A 25,001-nucleotide genomic window follows, 5' to 3' on the forward strand; every position below is an offset into this window, starting at 1 on the left:
ACAAGTCGAATGTTTTATTTTTTTATTTATATGTATTTTTTGGGTTTAGTAAGTAAAAAAAAAGGGGTAAAATAAAAAAAGGGGGGGGGGTTGGGGGAGAACCCCCCCATTTCGTAAAAAAACGTAATAAAAAAGACATTCGACTTTTTTTTCGACATTTTTTCTATATTTTGACTTTCGACATTATTGCTTTCGATTTAATGACTATAAACCGGTTTCAGTTGTTCATATGTTAATTGTTGGATGAATCAGTGGATAAGGGTTGATCCAAAAAGCAAATCTAGACAGTCTTGTGTTCCAGAGGATCCAGAAATTATTCCAGAGTCACTTGTCCCTTCCCCGGACAAATGTTATACAAAGGGGGAGAGATATGGCTTTGCTGGGCATCAGGTAGGATCTGACTTAAGTTGGCTATGCCTGGCATGGGAATCCCCTTTGCATGCAACATGGATCCATTAAACACATGTGTGCATAAAAGCTTGAAAATGCAAAAGAAAATGTAGCAGATCTGATTGAGCAGTTCCTCTGCATCTTTGAAGGCAGCAAACGACTACAATGGTGCCAAAGGCACAGAATGGCTTGGTGAAGCTCAGTGAATTGCTGAATTGAGTGAGAGGTCCCAAACTAAACAGGGAGTAGACTGCAGGACTGTGGAAGACATTTCTAATGACTGAACCACTGTGCAGCCCTGCAGTGCCTGTGCTGTTGGGCACACTGTCAATGGTTGTGGTGCTGGTGCTGGCATTGAGCGGGAGGGGGCTCTGAGGCAAACCAGGATATCCGTTTCGAGGACATTGAAGAGCGCCTGCTTTGCTCAGCCTTGCTGGTTTTGCTGATATGCTTTTTCCAAATAAAGCTGGCAAGCCAATGATCCGGTGATGGTAGTACGCATAATGTTATGAAGGTGATCCGTGGGAGCCTGGATCTTATCTGTAGAGAGTGTGGATCTGCCCGTAGCATCCCGTGCATAGTAGGAGAATTGATCCTGTCCTGCAGCTCACAGCTGGTCTAGATGATTTGTGATACTGCTGCGTGCAGCTGGCCCTGTGTCAAGAATAGCTACTATTGGTGAGATCTTGATACCTTGAGTTGGGGGACAGCACCGATTATAGGTGGGCTTTGTGTCATCAACCGCTGTGCACTCTGTACAATAAGTTGACTCTTGGAATATTAAATATTACCAACTACACTTGATCCTGCTGGACCCGTCCGCGCATTGCCTTTACAAAAGGCATACAGAATGGGAATCTCAAATTGACTGTAACTAACTAGATCTTTCAGCGCTTGGAGGAGCATCCCAAGGTGATCATATTTGTAGGCACCTCGTAGACCTGCAGACCAAGAAACCTATATAGTTGAATTTATCATCTTCTTGACCTACTGTTGCAACTCAAACTGATTTTAGCATTTAGCCCTCCGTTTCTTGAACTGGTGCAGCCCCATGGTTGAGTCGTGCTCTGAACAATTCAAACCTCAGAAAGGGGGAATTCTAATATTCATAATAGGTGCTCCGGAAAGGAACACAAGATCAGAAACTATAACAGAATCAAAGCCCAAGGCTGAACCAGATGCACAAGAAACAAAAAGTGAGTTGCATCACTAAGGATTAAGGTTAAGGAAGAGCTACAGAGAAGGGTGTCCAAGTTGATCCAAAAAGTAAGTAAGATGATCCAAGTTCTTGAAGCAAAAAGACGAATTTGAGAAGTTGAAGCTGCTACCTACGATCAAAGCCATGAACGTAGCGTAACTAATCGACTGCGTCAATATTCTGGAAAAGCAATATGTCAACTCACAGCTTAAGAAAGAAGATGCGGAAAATGGGTCACGACGTACCAATAGTCATTTCTGATGTTTGTTAATCTGCTTAGAATCACATGCTGTGCATAGTCCGACATCCAGTGGTCACTGCAGAGTATTGCATTTTGTTTTTCGTAGTCGAAAAGGGGACATCGACAAGGCGTGTCTGTAACACTATCCCTATAGTGACGTGCGGTGTACCCACAATCCCTCACGTGTCGAGGTCCCTTAGATTGTTTTTTTCCGCCCAGATATTGGTCGTATTTACGCGGAGCTCCTCGAGAGGTATTGCAAATTCATTTACCTGACCTTTGGTCGTTCCTTATTAATATCCATTACATAGATCCCTTCCTCGACGTAGCTGAGAAGCTGTTTCTCGCCGAGCAAGAACTTCGACGGCGGGGACGAGACAGAGGAGATCCTTCGGCGCTGCCGAACACGTGGCCTGGCCTCGCCGGCCAAAAGACAGTAGGGAGAGTGGGGTCGTGGGACATTTCTTGTTTCTCTCTGAGAATGCCTTTCCCTTTCCCTCGGGGTTGTTATCACAGCTAAATATTTCCTCGGCTATGGAGAGGACACCCTTTAGGTTTTGCCCCCGTTGCAAGGGCAAGTTCACCTAGAAAGACAAGCATAAACGGTGTAACCGTTGCTTGCCCCTCGATCACAAGGAAGACGGCTGCGCGGCTTGTCAGCTTCTTAAGCCTAAGACTTTAAAGGACCACAGGGTCAAGAGGTGGGCGGCCTACGCCATGTCGAGGTCCGATTCCGCACCCGCCGCTGCAGAAAGTGATGAGGAATGTGATAACCCGACATCCGTTTCGAAAGTCGTAGTCCTCTCTAAGGAGCGCTCGCGCTCCTCGTCTGTCCCCGGCCCCGACAAGCTCGGCTCACGCCCTGCTTATGGGGATGAACACCCGGTGACACTGACGCACACAAACACTCCCATAAACACATAACCCACGGCTCTTCTTCGTCGAAGACGAAGAAACCATCAGCGCCAACGGAGACGCAGGTTCCACCGGCGTCCTCCTCAGACCGTAAGAGTCTTAAGCCCCCCTCGCAACCGCAAACGCGACCAGCGACTGGGCTTCCCCCAGATAAGGGCGCTACCCCCAAACCACCAGACGAAGCACTCCGTCAGAGAGCGCCCGTCGGCGTAGAACACCCGACGCCCGTAACATCGAGACCAGAGCCCTCCATAGACAAATTAATCGTCGAGAGCCTGGAGAGGATCGTTTCCACCAATAGCCAGAGGCGGACGGCGAAAGGTACGTCGAATACCGCTCAGAAGGCTAGAGAAACGCCGAAAAGGCCAGAAGGAAGGCAGGAACTGCCCCCTTCATCTAGAGGGACTCCTAGCCTGCCAGAAGGCTTTTCAGACGGCAATGGAAACCTTTCTTCGACGTTATGGGAGAGGTCGAAGTGTTTTCAGGCCGAATACCCTATTTCCGACCTCCCCCCAGCCCCCAGACCGCCCAGGGGTACCTCATGAGACCCTGGAGAGACTCCAGTTCTGTATGGAGAAGATGGAGAGGTTTATGGAGACTCAAAACCTACCAACAGCCAAAAGGGCAAGAGAGGGACCTCAGGAGGACCCCAGGGCTAAATTCCCTAGGCTGTTTAATCCCTCCCAAGTGGATGTAGATTTATATGACCTCACTGGAGAGGACCCCCACTTCCAGCAGGAGGACGAATTTTTAGGCAACGAAGAGGAACAAACCCCAGAGGAGAAGGGTTTTGAAGGTAATCCAGATGTAGGTGAGGGGGGCTTCGGAGAAGACCCAGAGGAAGGTGCTTCACAGCCCTGGCAGTCCCCATCAGCGTTTTCGGACCCTGATGCCCTAATCCTGTCCCCTCCCAAGGACTCACCTAATAGGAACACATCACCTATAGATGATCAACCTACATTTAATGCACCACTAGGCAAGGCAGCAGCGCATTTCGAAATAGACACTGGGGAGATTTCTCCTGACATTGACTTTGTGGAAAAGGTAATCAAAGAGAAACCCCCCGTCAGCCAAACCATTCCCCTCCTCGCCTCAATAAGGAGACGAATTATCCCTTCACTATCTCCCCCCCGGGTTGGTCAGAGGGGTCAACCCGAGGATAGAAAAACTATTCAGTCCCTCGCCTTCAGACCTGTTGACCGTCAGGGGCCACTCTGTAGCAGACTCCCTAGTGGTGACAAATACAAGGAAAAGAGCAGGGGTCCCGCTCTCAACCAGCGAAGCACCACCAGATACAGAGGGTAAAAAATTGTATGCCCTAGGGAAGAGGATCACAGCCTCTGCTGCTTTTTCTGCAAGGATTGCAAACAACAACTCCTTGCTAGCAAGTTACGCAGATGCACAATGGAGCAAGCTACGTAAGGACATCGAGGAGGTGCCAGAACCCCTACGTACACGGCTTCTGGCCACGATTACTGAAGGGACCCTAGTCAACCAAAGCATAGTGAAAAACACTCTGGATGCTGTAGAAACGGCTGGCCGTTCCCTAGTCCAAGGAATACTCCTCAAACGCCATGTCTGGCTGCGTAATTCAGGGTTTAAACCTGAAACACAAGCATCTCTAATCAACAAGCCTATAGAAGATGCCAACCTCTTTGGGAAGGCGGTTGATGAGGCACTAGAAACAGCAAAGAAAGAGTTTGACACCATCAAAACCCTAGACCAAATTTCTAGGCCTCCTAACAGACGTGGCTATGGCAATAGGCGCTTTTTTCGAGGCCAACGCCAGCAGCGAAATCAGCAGCAGCAGTACTCTGCAAACAACTGGTCCTCTAACCAAGGTACCAGTGGACAATACAACCAGAGAGGACAACGCCGTGGCAAAGGGAGAGGTCGGGCTTTCACCCCAAAGAGGTTCCCAAGCCACCAACACCAAATGACCCGAAGATTCGGGCCCCGTCCCATGCATCGCCGGTCGGGGGCCGATTAACATCCTTTCTTCCAGCATGGGAGGGAATAACATCAGACCGCTGGGTACTATCAACCATAGCCCGTGGCTACTGTATAGAATTCAACAGTTCCCCAACGTACAGACCCCCAAGGGGACGACGCATGACACCAGAACACCTCGCCATCCTTCTGCAAGAAGTGGACCAGCTACTGGAAAAAGGGGCCATAGAGGTTGTCCCTCTATCTCAGGTAACGAAAGGTATTTATTCAGTGTACTTCCTTGTACCCAAAAAGGACTTAACCATGCGCCCTGTACTAGCGCACAGGAAATACCTCAGGTTCATGATAGAGGGCAAACACTACCAGTTCAGAGTGCTACCCTTCGGCATAGCATCAGCACCGAGGGTATTCACGAAAGTACTGCCAGTGGCAGCGGCCCACCTGCGCAGGTTGTCCATCCCAGTATACCCTTACCTCGACGATTGGCTCATAACGGGATTCTTACGAAACATGCTTCTCAAATACCCAAAAGACTGTAGACCTTTTGTTCCAACTAGGCTTCTCCATCAACGAGAAGAAGTCCAGCTTAGACCCCAGCCAGATCAAACAATTCCTAGGGGCTCTAATTCGAACAAAGGACGGCCTCGTCTTCCCCTCCATCGAGAGGATCCAAAACATGCTGTTTCAGATCCCTCAATATGTGGCAGATCGAGAGGTGACGGTACGCAGAGCAATGTGCTTTCTAGGAATTATGGCGTCATGTATTTATTTGGTACCTCACGCGCGCCTGCCCCCCATGCAAGAATGGCTCAACAGCCAGTGGTGTCAGGCCAGCGGACAATGGGACGATCTAGTGGTGGTCTTGCAGGCCTTGGTTCTCTCGCTACGGTGGTGGTCGAAGGATAACCTGGTGATAGGGAAACCATTCACCACCCCCGCAGTGGAAGCCACTCTAACCACAGACGCATCCCTCACAGGATGGGGGGCTCACCTATCCCATCAGACTGCTCACGGAGTATGGACTCCGAGCTTAGCATCCAAGCACATAAACTTACTGGAGCTATTGGCTGTGTTCAAGGCACTAAAAGCCTTCCAGGCACACCTACAAGGGAAGACAGTGATGGTCCTCACGGACAGTACCACGGCCATGTACTACCTCAACAAGCAAGGGGGCACTCACTCTCCAGGACTGTCCAAGCTGTCCCAGAACATCTGGAAGTGGGCTCTCAAACACAACATGTTCCCACTGTCACAACATATACCAGGGGAACTCAATCTGCTAGCAGACGAACTCAGCAGAGACTTCCCTCTGCCCTCAAGAGCACGAATGGCGGTTACACGAAGACATCGTCTTCGGCATTTTCACACAATGGCGATTCCCAGAAATAGACCTGTTCGCAACTCTGGAGAACTCACAGTGCCAAGATTACGCCTCCAGGTACCCCCAGAACCAATCCAAGGGGAACGGTCTATCGATTCCATGGTCAGGGAAATTATTTTACGCTTGTCCCCCCCCCCCCCGACTCCCCTTCTCAACAAGATTGTGCACAAGATGCACCAGCAACAAGTTACCATGATACTAGTGGCCCCTATGTGAGCCCGGCAGCCATGGTTCGCTCGCTTGATGGAGATGTCTCTATCTCCTCCAGTGAAACTTCCCTGCCCGTACAACATGCTGTCACAGGACAAGGGCATGACTCTGCATCCATGCCCTCAGACTATGAATTTAGTAGCCTGGCTCCTGAGATCATAGAATTTGGACATTTACAGCTCCCGCAGAGATGCATGGACATCCTCAGGGAGGCTAGAAAGCCTAACACTCGTCACTGTTATTCTAGCAAATGGAAGAGATTTGTCATCTGGTGTAGAGGAAGAAGCATCAACCCGGTGGACTGCTCTACCACGCACATTGTTCTGTACCTGACCCATTTACTGGACTGAGGTCTAGTGTTCAATTCTATTAAAGTCCACCTAGCGGCACTTTCTGCATACACCACTTCCCAACTTAGTGTCATGGTGGAAAGTCCCAGTTATCAAAGCCTTCATGGAGGGGGTAAAGAGAATACACCCTCCGATAGCAAACCCAGCTGGGGCCTAAATGTGGTACTTACCAGGCTCATGGGCTCACCCTTTGAACCCATGCACAAGGCAACTCTTAAGGACCTCACTCTTAAGACTGCTTTCCTAATAGCTATCACCTCCATTAGGAGAGTAAGTGAGTAAGTGAACTACAGGCTCTTCCTGTTCTAGACCCCTTTGTAACAGTTCACAAAGATAAAGTGGTTCTACGCACACACGCGTGGTTTGCACCGAAATTCATCTCGAAATTCCATGTCAACCAGTCAATAGAACTACCAACGTTCTTTCAAAACCCTTCAAATTTGGGAGAAAAAAGCCTGCATACACTTGATGTGCGCAGAGCTGTCATGTTTTATATGGAAAGAACTAGACCACTAAGAAAGACTAATCAGTTCTTTGTCTCGGTGGCAGCAGGAAGAGAAGGTCACTATAGGGATAGTGTTACAGACACACCTTGTCGACGTCCCCTTTTCGACTACGAAAAACAAAATGCAATACTCCTCAGTGACCACTGGATGTCGGACTATGCACAGCATGTGAATCTAAGCAGATACAACCATCAGAAATGCTTTTACGGTAAGTAATGCATTGTCATATCTGGGATCCACGAGCAAGTAGCTCGTGCCGACATGAACAAATTAACCCAAGGTTTATTTCGTAATCTGCTCAAGTTTCCAGATGGCTGTGAAACTGAACAAGATGAGACTCGTTGCATCTTTTCCATAAACCGTCAGCAGGAACATTAGCTCCCAGGTGTCTTCCCTGAGGTTTACTGTTTCACTATGGAGGAATGCAAACTGGATGCTGCACCAGACAACCTGAGATCCTGTTTAGAGATGCTCAAATCGAGCTGTTTCAGGACTTTGCGTCCTCAACAGTTTCCGGGAATCTCTTCAGGAATCAACATCCTGCCTTCAATCCCTGGAAATCAAATACAAATGGGGCTTCCCATGCACTTTCAATCTCACATAGGAGGGACAACGGTCGTCCATCATAACAATGAAGTAAGCAGACCCCTTCTTGCATCCAGCCAATCAATATAATGTGACAGACTTGTCTTTGAGGGACACTTGCTGTGAATTAAACGCCTCTCTTCAAAGGCTGCACCAAAGTTGAAAGATTTGGGGAAAGGAAACATTTGGGGGGTTAGAAGTCGAGATTTTCCAGAGGAGCTGAGAAAATCACTTGAACTGAATGAATGAGAATTTCCAAGTTTTGGTTTTTAGTGGATTAGTATCCTGAAAGCCATATGCACTGATGTTATCAGGGAATTTTATTGGCTCAAATTGTTGTTAGATTGCTCTGAAACATGAGCTCGTGTGTACAAAAGCTAGCTCTTTAATCACAATGTCAGTGCAGATTCTGTCTAAATATGCATAAAGTGTATTGCAAATTGTTCTGTGTGAACCGTTTATTTTTTTCTTTCACTTTATAATGTTTGGATGCTTTAGGGCCGTTTGTATAGGCCCCGGAAAGTCCAGATTCTTTTACCTTTTGGTTTTCGCCATCCTGTAGAGGAGCCCTTAAAGGGGAAGCAGGGTTTGAAATTGAGACTAAGAGCAGGTGCTAAAACCAGCTCCTTGGTTTCAGGCATCACCCAATAGGTAGGAACTACTGCTGGGGAGCCAGAAGTGAATACACAGCGCACTGTAAATCTCACTTCCACATGAGATGCACACTTTACGTTTTTTCCAATTATTCATGATCCATTATATTTAAATGTGTCCTAGATGTGTCCTAATTCTTCTTTATTTAAATTCTTTCTCAAACACTCAGAGTAAATGACACATGTACATGCTTGTAAGGAACAAGACCAGGGGTGCTGGGGAGCCAAAGTAGCTGCTGGTAACTCTTGGCTTGAAGCTAAGTAGGCGCAGCTAGTGTAAAAGCAGGACTAAATAGCTCCCAGCAGTTTAAACCATGGGGAAGGGAGGCATGGTTGAAGGTATTGTAAGGTTGAAAGCTTGCACATTTTTACTGTCCGTGATGCCAGGGGTCAACCTAGTTGATGGGCATGGGGTGTCGCCTTTTCCATTTATTTTACATGAATGACCTAGACCTCCTACCTATTGTCTGATAGCGAAATTGTAAATTGTTGTCTTAAATGTTCAAGACCTAAATTTGCCTGTGAAAAGAACTGCGTCCTAAAGCGACTTCAAGACCTTGATGCATCATTGGCGTGCTTCAAGAAACGTGCATGAATCCCCAGGATGCATTTAGATTGCAATATAAAAACTTCCCGATGCAATTTCTTGCTTCCATCAGGCTACTGGGGGGAAAGAAAAGCAGAACGACCATCTGTATTGCAAATGATATCCCCTCAAAATTTTAGATGTTTTCGAAGATGCTAAGGACGATGTGTGTTGAAGGGAGAAGTATTTTCCCATCTAATGACTCTGGTCAATTCATGTCCAAATGAAAAAAGAAAATTGGTTCCTTACTCATCATACCCCTAAGAGTGCCTTATGAATTAATGGAGAGATATTGATTGGGGATTTAAATATGGAACCTGAGCCTACAACAGACTAATCACTCATTCCCTCACCATCAGACGTTTAAGAATGCACTTGCTTTAGCTAGAGTATTGTACATACTATGGCATATTGGGGGCTGGAAATTGCTTCACTCGGGAGAGGGGGACTACGCTTTTTCCATGTTTCCAAAGGCTTTTCAGAATCGATTTGTTGTTAATATTCAGAAAATCCTCCCATACATATCCAAAGCTGAGATGGAACTTCGAGTACTAGCTGACCACGCCCCGGTAAACGCTATATTAAAGGTAATTCGGGTATTCGGGTGGTTAATCCTCAGTGACCGCCCTGCAAATGAAATGCCCGCATTTTCAGGGATCTGGTATTATGCAAAGAAGTGACTTTGATGAGCACTAATTACTTACACCAATTAGCCGTTGAACATCATGCATCAAACATAGGGAATCCCAAAGACTGTAATTAGAAAAAGAAGTCCAAAACCAAGGAACAGGAATGCAGAAAAATTGTGTGTTGTGAGGAGTTTATAATTGCCAGAACTAAAGTTGAAATTTGTCTGTTATACAAAACTTACCAAACCTTACTGAGACAAGGAAAACCTATTATGTCGAGAGAATAAATGGCAATCATGTGGTAGCTGTTTCGAGGCACCCTTTAAGATGCTGGGTGAGCTGCGCTGTGAAGAGAGAGTGAGCTGGGGATAGTGGGTGGAAGTGGGAATTGTGGTATATTTATTTCGGTGCTAGGGTGGTGGTGTGTCAGAGGCTGCTGCTCCTCTATCTTCATTATGCAGTGCCACATTGGTGCTAGTAATCACTTGTATGACCACATATCAGTTGTTGTATGTTTTTTTTCTCCTTTTGATTTGTTTGTCTGAAATCTCATAAGCCCCTGGCTTGTTTGCGCTTTGCTTTTATGGTCAGGTGGGGGGAGTTGGGACAGGAACCTAAATTGCCTATACCTTCCAAATTGCCTGCTATATTTATATATCTTTTTGAGCCTTTAAACATGGCAGTGGATGGCCTGTTCAAATAAACTTCGACTCCGTTTTTGCAACATGGAATTCTTATTCTGCCTGCTTCCAGCCAGTTGGTGCTGGGTATCCATAGCAGAAGCAGCAAGGACTGTTTTGGGATATGGAGGTGATTTGGGGGCGGGGGGCTCTTTAACTTTTCTTTTGCCATTTCAATTTTGGACCTTGTGCCCATGACATTTAGCTCTTGTCCTTCCTGTAGCTGTACAGTGAGGCTATAGTGGTAGCATCAGGGGTCATTTTGGGAATTGCAGATGGGAGGGTGCAGACGCTTTTCAAGAGGAGTGCTCCATTATGGGAATTTTGGCCTGGGATGGGGTAGTCAGTGTGGTCATATTGCATTTCTTTCTGGTTTTGCTCAGGGGAATTTTGGTGACTGGCGGGGGGATTGGGTGCTGTTCAGGTGGTACCATGTAGGTATAGCGTGCCAGGAACCGTGGGGGAGGGAGGGGCTAAGGGGTGGGGTCAGAGGCTGAAGGGCCTTTGATTGGATTTCCTTTCTCTTGTCAGCCTAAGGTCAACTCAAGGGCTTGCTGTCTTGATGCTGAATGGGCTCCAACAGGAAGGACGAGTATGCCGGGGATCCTTGGTGGTGGCAGTGTTTGGATGTTTTTTGGTACTAAGGGTAGGGATGTTTTGTGGATTAGGGCCACGTGCCTGCTGCTTCACCCCATTTGGTTTGCAGTACTGCATGGTTTCTAGCTTGTGCTATATATTTGTCTTGGATCATAGGCGTTCATGGTACTTCCTTTTGGACTATATAAGGCCAAGAATTTGTTCTGGTTGATTTTATGTAGGGTGGTTCGGGGATACTCCAAGAATGCATGTTTGGGTCCTAGCCAGACATAGATGTTCATGGAATTTTGAAAAAACAGAGGAGGAGAGCCTCATTGCCTCAAAGCGCTAACTTCCCAGATAGTTAATAATTGATTAAATAGTTCCATGTGTGGCCTTTAAAGATAATTAACTGCCCAGTTAGTTATCATTACAAAGAAAAAACAATCCTTGAAGAATTGTTGCACCAAAAAACATTGAAAAGATACATTTATTGGAATGTGCTACAAGTGATTCATGTTCCAAGCGCTTAATACACAATCCTTGATAAACATCTCAAGATTCTCGTCTTAACACATTCATGTGTTCCTAAGCATTAGCCAATGAAGGTTTTCGTAAAATAAAAGTATCCTTAATTATTCCTCTAGTATTCCCCATATATACATTTCTTGGCATTATATCGTCCTCCAATGTTCCTTCTGTGGCCCAATTAAAGATTCCTTAAGTGTTCCTCAAATTTTCCTCAAGGTTTCCTTGGATATTCCTCAAATTATTTTCTTGCCAAATAAAAGTATTTTGCATATTCCTCAAATGTTCCTCGACACGTTTATCTCCAAATTTGGCTCTTCAGGAGGAATAATTCTTCGATAACAAAATGTGATATGTGCTCAATTAACTCATACAAATAAATTGTGTTTCACATATTATAATTATGTAGTGAAATTTAGTAGAGTACTAACCTCTGATGTCTTTCTTATTTCATGTCTTGTGATTAAGATATTAAAGTTGTATATCTTGAAGTCTCTTTTTTTGTTTATAAATCCTTGTTGTGGGCTAAAACAACTGCAAAAAAAGAAAAAAATAAGTAAGTTGAATATTGACCTGTAAGCCTCCAACGTGGGAAAGTTAAACTAGTTTTAATCTTGAACTCTAGTCAATTTGATCAGGTTTCTGTCTAAAGGGTGACCTTATTGATCATTTCAATTTTGGGTTGCAGAATTCAAAATCCAAGTGACAGTAAAAATAGAACATGCATAATTGAATACTGCATTCTATAGTTCTTAACTGTACATCTCTCATGGGGACTAGATTGATATCTCTAGTTTACCCTGCAGATTTGGTGTGAAAATCGCACCTACGTATATTGTATCAAATGACATCATCGCGTTACATCTAATACAATGATATCATGACAACACAGTGCCGCCACCTTGGATATACCCTATGCGGAGGAGACGGACAAGATGTCATTTTAGGTTCAGTATTTCTTTATTGTAATACTTGTGCCTAAGCCATCCCTGTGTTTCTCTGCCCTACTCTTGGAGGAATGAAAAGCAGCGTAAAAGAGTGCTTGCCAGGATGTCCTACAAAATAATTAATAATTAAAGTCTGCCATCCAGAAAACAGTTCTGGCATGATTTCTGTCCCTACCACTATAAATGGAAAAAGAGCCTAACTTTAACACAGGTACATACAATAAGGGTCTGTGCACAACAAAGGAATGGTGGCTGGTTTCTGACAGGGTTTGGTTTTTCTCACCCCATCTTGGGGTTCTGGGTTTCTCTCACCACGCCTTCGGGTCTGGTTTGGCCTTTCCGCCCTCCTCCCGGCTCCCTGGATCATCTGCACACCTTCCGTCTCCTTGCGGTGCTCCTCCGGACAGGTGTTCACACAGCTCCTCGCTCTCCTGGCCTTTGCCGTGGCTGTGGACACAGTGCATGGCCGAAGGCTGTGGCTGGTTAGTGTTGTACAATATACAGTGGGCGCAGCTGAAGGCCAGGGCCGAAGTTAAGATGGCTTTAGCTGAATTTTTTTTTTGTAAGCTCTCACCTTAACTTCCCTACACCTAAAGTTTGTTCGCTGTGGGTGTGTGTATGTGTTTTGTTAGTTGAGGCTATCATTCTGCTGGAGCCTTTTGATATTTTTTCTGAATCCTACTTTGTTTTGGATGGCTTTTGGGTGAGATGCTTGAGGATTCACAGTTAGCTACATTTTGGGCCAGGGCTAGTGCTAGCAGGCAGGAGTATTTACTTTTATTTCTTCGACTCGTAGAACTATTAAACATTATACATTTTAAATCATGAATGATGTTCCTTCTAGGGGTCCTGAGAGGTAAATATCTTACTCTACCTTTACATTCCACTGCACCAGCAGCTTCCGCTCCATACTGAATGAGACTCTACACCAAATGCACCCCTCGGTTTTGGAAATAGAAACCTCTTATGATTTCAAACCTTATGGTTCACTTACGTTTTAATCACTGAGTTATATTGCATCAATGTTGAATCACTCGTTCAGGAATAACAAGCATTAGCCCCCTGGCAGAGGGAGCCAGCCAAGTAGGTGGCTAGGAACACGTGCTTGAACTGCCGGTGAAGGCCTGCGTGCCATCCCACCTGACAGCTGGCTCCCCCGCCGCCATCTTCCCCCACCCTTCGTCCAGTTATTTATACATTTTCTTTGTCCCTTCCCACCCCTCACTTGCCTAAATTCTGCGGTCTCCCACTGCTGCTGCTCCTTCCTCTCTGCTCCTGCATGCCGCCATTGGGGCTATATGGAAAAGCATTTTACTTCGTTGAACCGGATGCTGCTCGCGTCCCGTTCAACAAAGAAAAATACTTTTTTTGTTGTTTTTTTAGCACTTCAGGTTACCGCTTTTGTAGCCCAGGGTGCTAATGGCTGTTAACTTGGACTGCCGAGCCGTTACCCCCCGTTCCAGCCCGTGGAACGGGTGCTTAACGCCACATTCTTGTGTATATTATTCCTGTTAATTGTTTGCCCTTCCATTCTCAAACGATGATCTGACGACTTGTTGACATTGTAAAAGGTGTTGTGTTTATATCCATAGCTATGTGTACCCTCTTTTCAATGCTCAATTGCCAGTCTTATTTTGTATCGACATTTCAGGATAAACCTCATACTTTCTTCCTCTGGCAAGACATATCTGCTTATTATGCTCTTATCTATCTCTTTTAAGAAGCTGTGGAAAACTTGAATCATGCCTCCTTTTTTCCTCCCGATCTTATTCTTCTCTGCTTACTCCTTACCTTATTCAGTCGGTTACATCGGCAACATATAGACATGAGACTTTACTGTCCTTGGCCTTTGTGCAGTTTACCTATGTCGATCATTTGAAAGATGCGCTCTATACAAGGGGGACCCCATTAACCTGGCTCACATGATACTTGGGATAGCCCGAGCACATATCCAGTCCCTCATGCACCAAGACTATACGTCTATATTTACAATGCATGAATTCTAGATTTTCAATCACTCATTCATGCACCTTTCATTCACACTGCACTGCCTTTCTTAGCGTGTTTTTTTTTATCCCCCTAATTTCCTGCATTTTTGATCCTTTTTCATTTTATACCAGACTATTTTCAGCTCGTTGCCCTCCAGCAGACAAAGGTTCTGCGATTCCCTGTGACAGGGACTCAGTACGCCCAAAATCTGACAAGTTTACGCGCTTTGAGACAACTATGGTGGTGAACTGGTGAATTCTAAAAACGTAATAACAATAATTTAGCTGCATTTCTAAGGCACCTGACACTGCAAAGCTTTTCATACACACATACCTGTTTGGCCTAGAGTGAAATAGGAGATTGCCCAGTCAGCTACTGTCTGTAATCTGCCTGTTTTCTCTTCTTGTGCAGGCACACGGTTAACCTGCTTGTGAACTTGCCCCTGATGTGCCTGGATGTGCTGCTGACGCCCAGGGTGGAGCATGGTTCTGTTGAGTACATGGGCATGAACATGGACACCGTGGAAGCCCTTCTGCACTTCCTTGACCGACGACTAGACCGGGTCAGTGAACCTGGCGGGCAGCAACATGATCCACACTGGCATGTGAAGACTAAGAATTGACCTTAGGGACACACAAGGCCCTCTGTTGTACACATGCACATACACAGGCACTCACTTAATGTCCTTTTGGGGATAAATCTAGCTTCTCCAGGGACACTGATAGGGCATGTTATATATATATATATTTCTGAGACTTGTGAATCTGCTTAGATTGACATGCTTTGCATGTGCTGCCATCTAGTTGTCCAGAGTTTTACACATTTCGAAAAGTGGCATACTTGTTGTACTATCCTTACTCTATGTGTACTGGTACCCATGAGCCCACAACATTCTCAATCCTTTTTTTTCCCCAATACCATTACGTTGGACATAAAACGTAGAGTTTTTGTAATCCGAACAGGGAATGTTCGAGTTTCCTTTGAGGCCGAAATTGATATTGATATGAACGGCAGAGGTGGAAATCAGCAACTCGCCAGAAAGGCATGATCAGTAGGAGGAGTGGGGGAGGGCAAAAAAAGGAAGATTTTATTCGCTTCATTTATATAATATCTTTAATCCCCCTTAGTAATGCCCCATTAGCGTGTTTGTTTTCAGTGTGGCCTATGCCGAATACCCTGTTTAAATTCTGCTTGTCGTGCAATAAGAAATTTCCTGGGAAGGACACTGACCTGGTTTGCAACATTTGTATTCCAAGGAACCAGGACAACGCTCTTTGTCGCGCGTGTAAGCTGTTTAAACTGAAAACGCTTAAAGAACGAAGGACCAAGAACTGGGAAGCCTACTCTATGCAGGCAGAAACATTGTTGGGTGAGTCAAAATGCTACAGCAGAAGAACTCGAAGCCGAGGAAACGATATGCAGTGATTGTAATGAATAGGAGCCCCAATATTTTATTCGTTAAATATTTTTAGATAAAATAGTTGTTCATTATTTTCTATTCGTTATGATCACATGTAACCTGAGGAAACCGGCTTAGGCTTCGAAAGCGACACCAAAGAGCAAAGTAGGTCGAAAACATCAAATTGTTCCTCGCTGACGGCCCTCGGCTTTGTAGGCCCAACGTTAAGTTGTGCTGTGGAGGTACCCTCTGACGTTGTAAGGGCTGCACAAGAAAAGAAAATCTGATGATGCAAACCTTAAACAAATGTCTGAGAAATGAATTTCAACACCAAGGACTAAACCAATGGTCGAACACTCGATGCATGCTTCAAAAACAGAACAAATATATACAAACAAGTTTGACACCGAAAATATAACTAGTAGGGATATTTCTGCACTGAAAACAAAACACAAGACCTCATCAATGGCTGTAGAAGAGAAAGGAACCATTCCAGCTGCAATGCATAACATGGGTGGTATTCATTTGTCAGATTCGGAAGAGGAGCCGCACAAGGAAACAACCCCTTCTGAGAAAGGGGACCAAAAAGGCAAAACATGATCATAAGACTGTTTTACCTCCGTTTTAGGTAAAATGGAGTCCTTTATGGATTCGTATGAACACCTTCCAAAAAGAGAAAGGGGGGACGCCACTGCATCAAAAAAGAGAGAAAACGCATGTATAGCAGCCTATAGCAAAAAAAAGTATTTTTGAGGGAAAGTTTTATAGGGAAAGTTTTATATTGAGGAGTAGGTCGTCTTAGAGAATACTGATGAGATTGACCCAAGCAAATACCCAATATCTTCACCGGATATTGTACAGCCTTCCATAACTTCACTACTACAGATGAACAGTGTCTTTAAACAGATCTCCTTAAAAGGGCAGCTAATAGGCTCAATAGACAATGAGTCTGAAGATGAAACGGTTAATAATGGATATTTAGATGAGCAAATGTCATTTTCACCATCCATTTCCTTCCTCAAAAGCGTGCATAATAGGGTAACACTATCTCTCATCAATCCTGTACAGACTAAACCTGTCAACCCGAGAATAGAGAAAAAATACAAACCAGCTTCAAATGACCCACTTTACGTTACGACATTTTAAGGCAGACTCCCAAGTAGTCCTTACTGCTTTTAGCAGAAATATAGCCACCTCAGTAGCTTTTCATCCACATCCACAAATCCCTAATGCCACAGCGCTAATGGCACGGAATAATAGAGACCTATGCAGTGGTGGCAAGTGGCCATGTGTGGCTCAAGGATTCAGGCTTCAAATCTGAAACTCAAGCTAGCCTACTAGACAAACCAACTGATGGTTTCGGTTTATTTGGTGCAGATGTGGATGAGGTTCTGGAAAAAGCAAAAAAGAGCACAAAACAAAAAAAGTTTAGGACAAATTGCTGGAAAGACTGGTGTCCTGCATTTTTTCGAAAGTAAAAGTTTCGAATGGCCAACTTTAGAATTTTTTTGGTCGAAATGCCATTCTTTCGAATGACAATTTCTTTGAAAGAAATTCGAAAGTACCGTCGACATGGGGTTAGGGTTGGGGCTTGGGTTAGGGTTGGGGGGTGGGAGGGTGGCGTGGGGCTTGGGGGGGGGATAGGGAGGAACCCCCCAATATACACTAATACCTTGAAACGTTACATGGAGCTGTCCAGTGCTGAAATTACAGAACTGGACAGCTCCATGTAACGTTTCAAAGTTTCTGTGTATATTGGCATTTTAATTATTATTTTTTTTGTAACTTTAAAACGTTACATGAAGCTGTCCAGTGCTGATAGCACTGGACAGCTGCATCTAACGTTGCAAAGTTACAAAAAAAGCATTGAAATGCTACTTTTAACATGTAAAAGTGCATTTCAATTAAAACCAGTCCATGACTATTGTCGACGGATTGGTTTCGAAAGAAATGCACTTTAAATATAGGCTGTCACAGCTTTGTTTTTCGAAACTTTGTTTTCGACACTTTTGTTTGTCATTTTATTTTTCGAAATTATCACTATGAGCCAAAAGACTTGCCATCAAAGCGGTACTTCCTCTGGTAGGCAATCCTTTTGGGGCTAATCTTTTAGTCAGATGTCAAGTCGCATCAGTTATCCATCAGACAACATAGAGTACCAGGCAGGAGGTTTTGGAGACACGTGGCAGAGGCCAGGTCCCAGAGGGCAGTCACAGTTGAACAATGAATCTGGTCTTGGTTCCCTAGCATTCGGACCGGGAGGATAGCTCAGGGGCAACACACTCTTATTTGAAGCAATATAATGCAGAGCAACACAGGTTCGAAACCCGGCCACGCTTAGGAACTGGTTCTCCGGTATTAGGCGCGTTATAAATAAAATATTATATTATTATTTATGATTATGTAACCCCGATATGGGGCTGTGTAGCATATGCCCATGTATGGGAGGGGATAACGTCAGACAAGACGTTTTTAAGTACAGTTGGAGGGTTATTGCATCGAGCTGCTCTTAAAGACGCATGATCATCCGCCAAAGTCAAGAAGAGTACCCCAGGAACATCTAAGTGTGCTACAGTGGAAATCGAAGCACTCCCTTTAAAGGGAGCAATAGAGCACGTTGCACCAATGCAGGGAAGTACAGGAATGCACACTAGTATCCACCGAGAGGCCGGTGGTAGACTGAAGGCCAGCTAAGAGCTATTTAAAACCACAAAAATGTGCCTACTAAAGAAGGGGCACGTGATCACAATGGATGTGAAAGTGGCATGCTTTCATATTCCAATGTCATTGCAAGAATATCTGATTCAAAATAGATGACATTTCCAATTCAAAGTCCTTTGACATTGCGTGTTTTCACCAAAGCGCTCAGTCATGGCAGTGCACCTGCGCCTCAAAGCAATTCCAGTATGACCTTATCTAGACCACTGGCTGGTAACAAGGGAACGTGTGGAAGAGTGTCTACTTTACACACACAAACGCGACAAACGTGCTCCACAGTTTGGGATTCTGTCAATGAAAAGAAATCTAGCCTTTTCCCAAGCAAAACAAAAAAAATTCTAGGATTCTAGATGCTGTTCTAAACACACAGATGGCAATAGCTTAACGAACTCTAGAAAGAGTGCAAGCACAAATCGCATGTTGCTCAGTGAGTCGGCAGATAACAGTCAGAAAAGTAATGGAACGTTTAGTTATGATGGCATAGTGCTTTTCTCATTCCCCATGCCCATCTCCACATGCGCCCAAACCAGAAGTGGCTGGCAGAACAATCCTCTCAAAAGACATGCACTGGTGGTCTCGCCAAAAGTCCTAAAAAGTCTTCAGTGTTGGTCAGTAAAAAAGCATGTTAAGGCAATACCTTTTGTAACACCGCCAGTGACTATCACGTTGGACGCATCTCTGGTAGGTTGGGGGGCACATTGTCCATGCCTCGCCGCTCAGGGAAGACAGACCGACCAACAAGCAAAACATCACATAAACTTATTAGAACTACTAGCAATCGTGATGGCACTCTGCTCTTTTCAAAAGATACTAGCAAGGACACGCAGCCTCATAAAAAGACAAAACCACATCCATGTTTTACATCAACAAACGAGGCGGGCCACACGCAAAAGCAAAAGTATAGACACCCGGTTAGCAAAGGGCAATGTACTTCTCTGGTTCCCAAAGGAATCTGTGTTTACTGCTGTCACACATTAGCAGTATGGAGCTTTGGTTCTTGCTACAGTATATGCCTCAGGCCCACCAGACAGTGTGCACCACAAGGCACCAAAGACAGTATGAACCTCAGCCATTAGTAGGAAATTATGGAGCTTGGGCACACAACAGGACTGTATGGTCATCCGGCTCAGAGAGATGACAATATGGAGAGGCTTATTGGAGACTATATGGGCCGCGGGCTCGCATCAGTGCCCTTTCAGTGTTTTGATGTGTTTCCTTATTTTTTCCCAGGGCCACAAGCTGAGAGAAACACTGACACCAGTGCTGAACCTGCTTACAGAGAGCTCACGTGTCCACAGGGAGACCAGAAAGTTCCTACGAACAAAGGTGAGTGCATCTTAGAATCACCGTCCTGCTGCCCATCATGCTACCGGAGATACTGTGGCACCCTTAAGACTGGATTAAGCAAGTTATACATTACTTAATTTATATTCACTAATCTGCAGCTCCTGCAGAATGCAGGTGCTGTCTTTTGTAGGATTTGGCATTCAGATCTGTCTCTGTCTCATACATGTGATCATTCTCCAGCATGGGGTCTGGCATGGATTCACATGCTCATGAATATTCCCTGTCGTCAGGCTGGGAATCCTCGGTAAAGAAAAAATCAGTATCAGTTTCGTTTCTGATCTGTCTTTCTTAGTAGTAACCAATCACTGATCTCTGGGTCATACTGCCCCCAGCCAATGACTGCCTTCTCCCTAGGCCCCTCCCCTGGCAGCCATCCTAAGATTTTTACCGCACGTTCAAGTGTTGGGAGTCCTCGTGCTCTTGCTCTCGAGCTTTTACTGAGTTTTGCGCTTTTTCAAAGAGATTTTCTCATTTTCCGGTTAAATCGAGCCTCAGCTCCACCGTTTCTTCTTCCGATCAACGGGGACCCGTTTCAGAATTTTCTACGCCCCTCAAGGGTGATGTTTTCGTCGAGTTACACTTCTTGGAGGATTCCAGAAGATCTGAGGCCTACCATGGACACGGCCCAGCACAAGGGAAGCTCGACGCTCGGATCCAAGCTGTTCAGGAACTGCCCTGGATGCGGGTTGCAGAATGTTTTCAAGGAGGACAAGCATTCGAGATGTCTCTACTGCCTTCACGAGGACAAGACGCACATGGAGAAGGACTGTGCGTTCTGCAGGAACCTATCGGAACTGACCATGAGGGATCGTTGTTGCTACCTCGCCAGCTGGCTGGAGAAGGGCCCAGCAGGTGAGAAGAAGAAAAGGTCTGAGTGGTCTTCTAAGTCCTGTGAGGGCGCCCCGGCGACGGGGGCCCAACAGAAGGCTAAGCACCGCGAGTCCGCGGGCACTGGGAGCGCCGAACGGTCGGGCTCTTCAGCTGCCAGGCAGGAGGGCGCGTCTTCCCCGGCACCATCAATCGCGAGCCAACGCTCTGGTTCAGGGAAGAGGAAATCCAAGAACCCGGGTAAGCTTCTGGAGAGGCCCCGGTCGGTCTCGAAGGATTCAGCCGAGGGGGAGCGGCGGCCCAAGGTGGTGAAGGCCTTGATTCACCCGGCTAAGGCCTCTATCGAGGGAGTCGCAGCTGCCCTGGCGAAGCCTGGGGAGGCTACACCAGTGGAGGCGACCTCGGGGCCCAGGGTTTCTCCGCCACCGCACAGGGAATCCTCTTTCCAGCCCATCGACAAGACCCCCGTGAAGACCCTGGTGGAAAAGAGGGGGGCGGTGTCCATTACGGACAGGCATTCTGTCTCGGAGGAGGAGCTGGTGGAAGCCGTGAAGAGCCTCAACGAGAGGTTCGAGAAGGTACGATCCCACGGGAGAGATCTCAAAGAGGTGGTCGAATAAAGCAACGGTGGCGCCGACGAGGCCCCAGTGGAGGGGCGGCCATCCCTCCCGTCGCAGCCATTGCCCGAGCCTCAGGACAACTCGGCGGCCATTTTGGTGGCAATCCAAACCTTATGCACAGAGATAAGGACAAGATTACCACGAACCCCAGCGGACGATCTAGAGCCGGGCCCGTCGGAAGCCCTCCGAGCAAGTGGAATGGAAGAGAGTTCACCCCCCCTCCCTTCATGCTTCACGGCTCGTGGAGCCTTCATCCCCCTCTCTGGATCCTAGGGATGACACGGCGACGGATACGACGGGGGGGGGGGCGACGGTGGTGCCGACGGGACGGACCTTCCATCACCACCCCCTCGGGCTTCCCCGCCCGACGAAATTGGCTCCTTTCACACCATGATCGCCAGGGCATCCAAGCTCTTCCAGCTCTGCCCCGAGGCACAGAAGAAGGAAGGTTTCCTCGATCAACGGCGAGAGGCCAAGAGGAAGACGCTCCTCGCGGTACCGTTACTCGATGATATTTGGGACGAGGGACTTGCGGTCCTGAAGAACCCGTCCATGACGCCTGCCAAGAGGGACCGGTACGAGAAGAAGTACCGGGTCCCCGACGCCACCCCCTTGTGCCTCAGGGCCCCGCCGATGCGGGATTCTGTCGTCTCAGAAGGCGGCGGGGGCGACAGCTTCAACCTCTACTTCCCCACCTGACGGCAAGATAGCTCCCCTACTGGACTTCCTACCAGACGACAAAAGGGCAGAGGCCCTGGAGATTCTGCAGGAAGGTGAGGTGGCATCGGACCACGCCATAACGGTGGCAACGGACATTGCCGACACCGGGTTTCGCCAGTTAGGCAACGGTGTTTGCCTTCGACGACAAGGCTGGCTCAAGGCGACAGACTTCCGTCAGGACGTGCAGACCAGGGTGTTGGAGATGCCGTTCGACGGCAACAACCTGTTTGGGAAAACGGTGGATGAGTCGCCGCAGGCCATCAAGGCCGACACAGAGACAGCCTGAGCCCTGGGAGTCCTTCAGCAACGACGGCCCTTTCGGAGCGCCAGACACAGACAGGGGGCCTCCAAGGGATCAGGCGGTGGCTCTCGTCCCAGGAGGCTTACAGAGGTCGCAACAAGCAAGGAGGATCTCGTCGTCGCCAAGGTGCCAAGGCCGCCTCCAAGCAAGATTGAACCGGCCGTAGCGTCGGGCCCCCACCGAAGCACCCCGGTGGGAGGCCGGCTGGCGAAGTTCGTCAGCGTGTGGGAGTCCATCTCCACTGACCGTTGGGTGCTGGATGCCCTGGCCCACGGACACACCCTCAAATTCCAGAAGAAGTGTCCCCGCATTCCTTCCGTGGCCAGGAAGGAAAATCACATCCCTCAACTGCTGTTGGAGGTAAAGGCAATGCTCAAGAAAGGTGCCATCGAGCTCGTCCCCAAGAGGCTCCGGGGCTCTTGAGTATACTCAAGGTACTTACTCATCAGAAAAGAAGACAGGCGGTTGGCGCCCCATCCTGGACCTACGTCGGTTGAACAAATACATCAAGGCACAGAAGTTCAGGATGGTCACCCTCCAGCACGTGCTGGGACAGCTGGAGGAGGGCGATTTCCTGTCGTCATTGGATTTGGAGGATGCCTACTTCCACATCCCCATCCTAAAAGGACACCGAAAGTTCCTCAGATTCGTAGTTCAAGGACGCCACTACCAATTCAGAGCTCTGCCATTCGGATTGGAGTCGGCACCCAGGGTGTTCACCAAGTGCCTAGCACCAGTGGTGGCGCGGCTGCACGTGCAGGGGATCCACCTGGACGACTGGCTCATACGTGCAAGGACAACTCGAACTCGCCGTCGAGCACACCGCGGAGACCGTCCGCTTACTCACGGAGCTGGGATTCTCCATCAACTACCCAAAATCCAATTTGGTTCTGTCGCAGGTGGCACTGTTTCTGGGAGTGAAGCTCGATACAGTGGAGCGATTGGTGTCTCCGTCGGAGGAAAGGACGAAGGCCATCTTAGGCAAGGTGTAGCGCCTGCTAGCCACGGCCGTGGCCAGGGTGAGATCCATCAAGTCCCTCCTCGGAATGATGTCCTCATGCATCTACCTAGTGCCCCTGTGCAGATTACGGATGCGTCCTCTACAGGAGTTCCTTGACGCCCGCTGGATGCAAACGGCGGGCAGCTTCGAAGGCAAAATCCCACTCAACAAGGTTTTCCGTCGGGCGATTCAGTGGTGGGGCACCCGTGCACACCTCACGGCGGTCAGACTTTCAGACCCCGGCACATCAGTAGAAAGTGACGACGGATGCCTCCCTGGAGGGATGGGGCGCGCACACCGGAGATCTCCACGCAAGAGGCCTTTGGCTCCCAGAGGAGAGGTCTCTCCACATCAACATCTTGGAGCTCCGAGCCGTGTTCTGGGCGCTCAAGTTGTTGTTCCCGTCCCTCAAGGGCAAAGTCGTGAGGATCTTCACCGACAACACCACCACAATGTTTTACATCCGGAAGCAGGGAGGCACCAGATCCCCAGCCCTATCCAAGGAGGCCCAAGATCTGTGGCACTGGGCCGTCGCCCAGGGGATGTTTCTGGTTCCCTTCCATCTGGCAGGAATAAAGAACACCATCGCCGACTCACTCAGCAGGGAGCTACGCTCGTGCCATGAGTGGGAACTACGCCAGGATCAAGTGGATGGGCTCTTCCGACGATGGGGCAAACCCCAGATCGACCTGTTGGCGACAAACTCCAAGTGCCAGAGGTTTGCCAGCAGGTTTCCCCAGCCGAGGAGCATGGGCGATGCTTTCTCGTTCCCCTGGGACGGCCTGTTCCTTTATTCCTTTCCTCCGTTGTCGCTGCTGCTTCGACCCATCAGCCAGCTCAAGAGGTCCCGGTGCAGGATGATCCTTGTCTCACCGGCGTGGCCGAGACAGATCTGGTTCCCGGACCTTCTGGAACTCTCAGCGTCCCCACCAGTCAGGCTGTCGACGGACGCAGATCTTCTCTCCAGAGAAGGAGGCGCCATTCTTCATCACGACCCTGAGTCGCTGAACTTGCAGGCCTGACTCATGCAGCACTAGAGTTTGGAGGGTACGATATCCCGGTTGACTGCAGAGAGGTTCTTGCAAAGGCCAGGGTGTCCTCAATTAAGTCCTACGGACATAAGTGGAAGAGCTTCTGTATGGTGCCGCACACAGAAGATCAACCCTCTACGGATTACGGCACCTCAAGTGCTACCATACCTACTGTCGCTGGCCAAGGCTGGACTAGCTCACGCTTCCATCAAGATACATCTGGCAGCGATTTCCCGATACACCAGGACTACAGGACGGCCATCCTTGTGGTCTCATCGACTGATGAAGGAATTTATGAAGGGACTGTTCCGATCGTTCCCGCCGGTGAAGGCTCCAGCCCCGGCGTGGGAGCTCAACGTGGTGCTGACCAGGCTCATGGGGCTGCCATTGGAGCCTTTGCATTCGGCTCCGTTTAAGTTCCTGTCGTAGAAGACAACGTTCCTTGTGGCCATCACCTCCGCACGACGCGTCAGAGAGATTCAGGCCCTATCCTGCAAGCCCCCATACTTGACTTTTCACAATACGAGGGTGGTGCTGAGGACGCACCCCTCCTTCATGCCCAAGGTGCCGTCGGACTTCCATCTTAACGAGCCCTTGGTGTTACCAGTTTTCTTCCCGTCGCCTTTGTCGCCGGCCGAGAGGACTTTGCACTTGCTGAATGTAGCTAGAGCGCTTAAGTTCTACGTGGACCGAATGAAGAGTTTTCGGAAAACATCACAGCTG

General features: G+C 47.6%; 1 protein-coding gene across 3 annotated transcripts in view; it reads left to right on the forward strand.

Annotated features, from left to right (window-relative positions):
* The window catches only part of LOC138452852 (synembryn-A), a 255,050-nt gene that overhangs the window by 142,384 nt on the left and 87,665 nt on the right, over positions 1-25,001 (forward strand). For all 3 annotated transcript variants that reach the window (XM_069605202.1, XM_069605203.1, XM_069605204.1), the window contains 2 exons: positions 14,726-14,876; positions 19,662-19,757. In XM_069605202.1, the coding sequence (XP_069461303.1) occupies positions 14,726-14,876; positions 19,662-19,757 (247 nt within the window). The remainder of the gene's footprint in view (positions 1-14,725; positions 14,877-19,661; positions 19,758-25,001) is intronic.

Source organism: Ambystoma mexicanum, chromosome 1p (genome assembly GCF_040938575.1).
Source record: "Ambystoma mexicanum isolate Mex_15411 chromosome 1p, UKY_AmexF1_1, whole genome shotgun sequence".
Taxonomy (NCBI): domain Eukaryota; kingdom Metazoa; phylum Chordata; class Amphibia; order Caudata; family Ambystomatidae; genus Ambystoma; species Ambystoma mexicanum.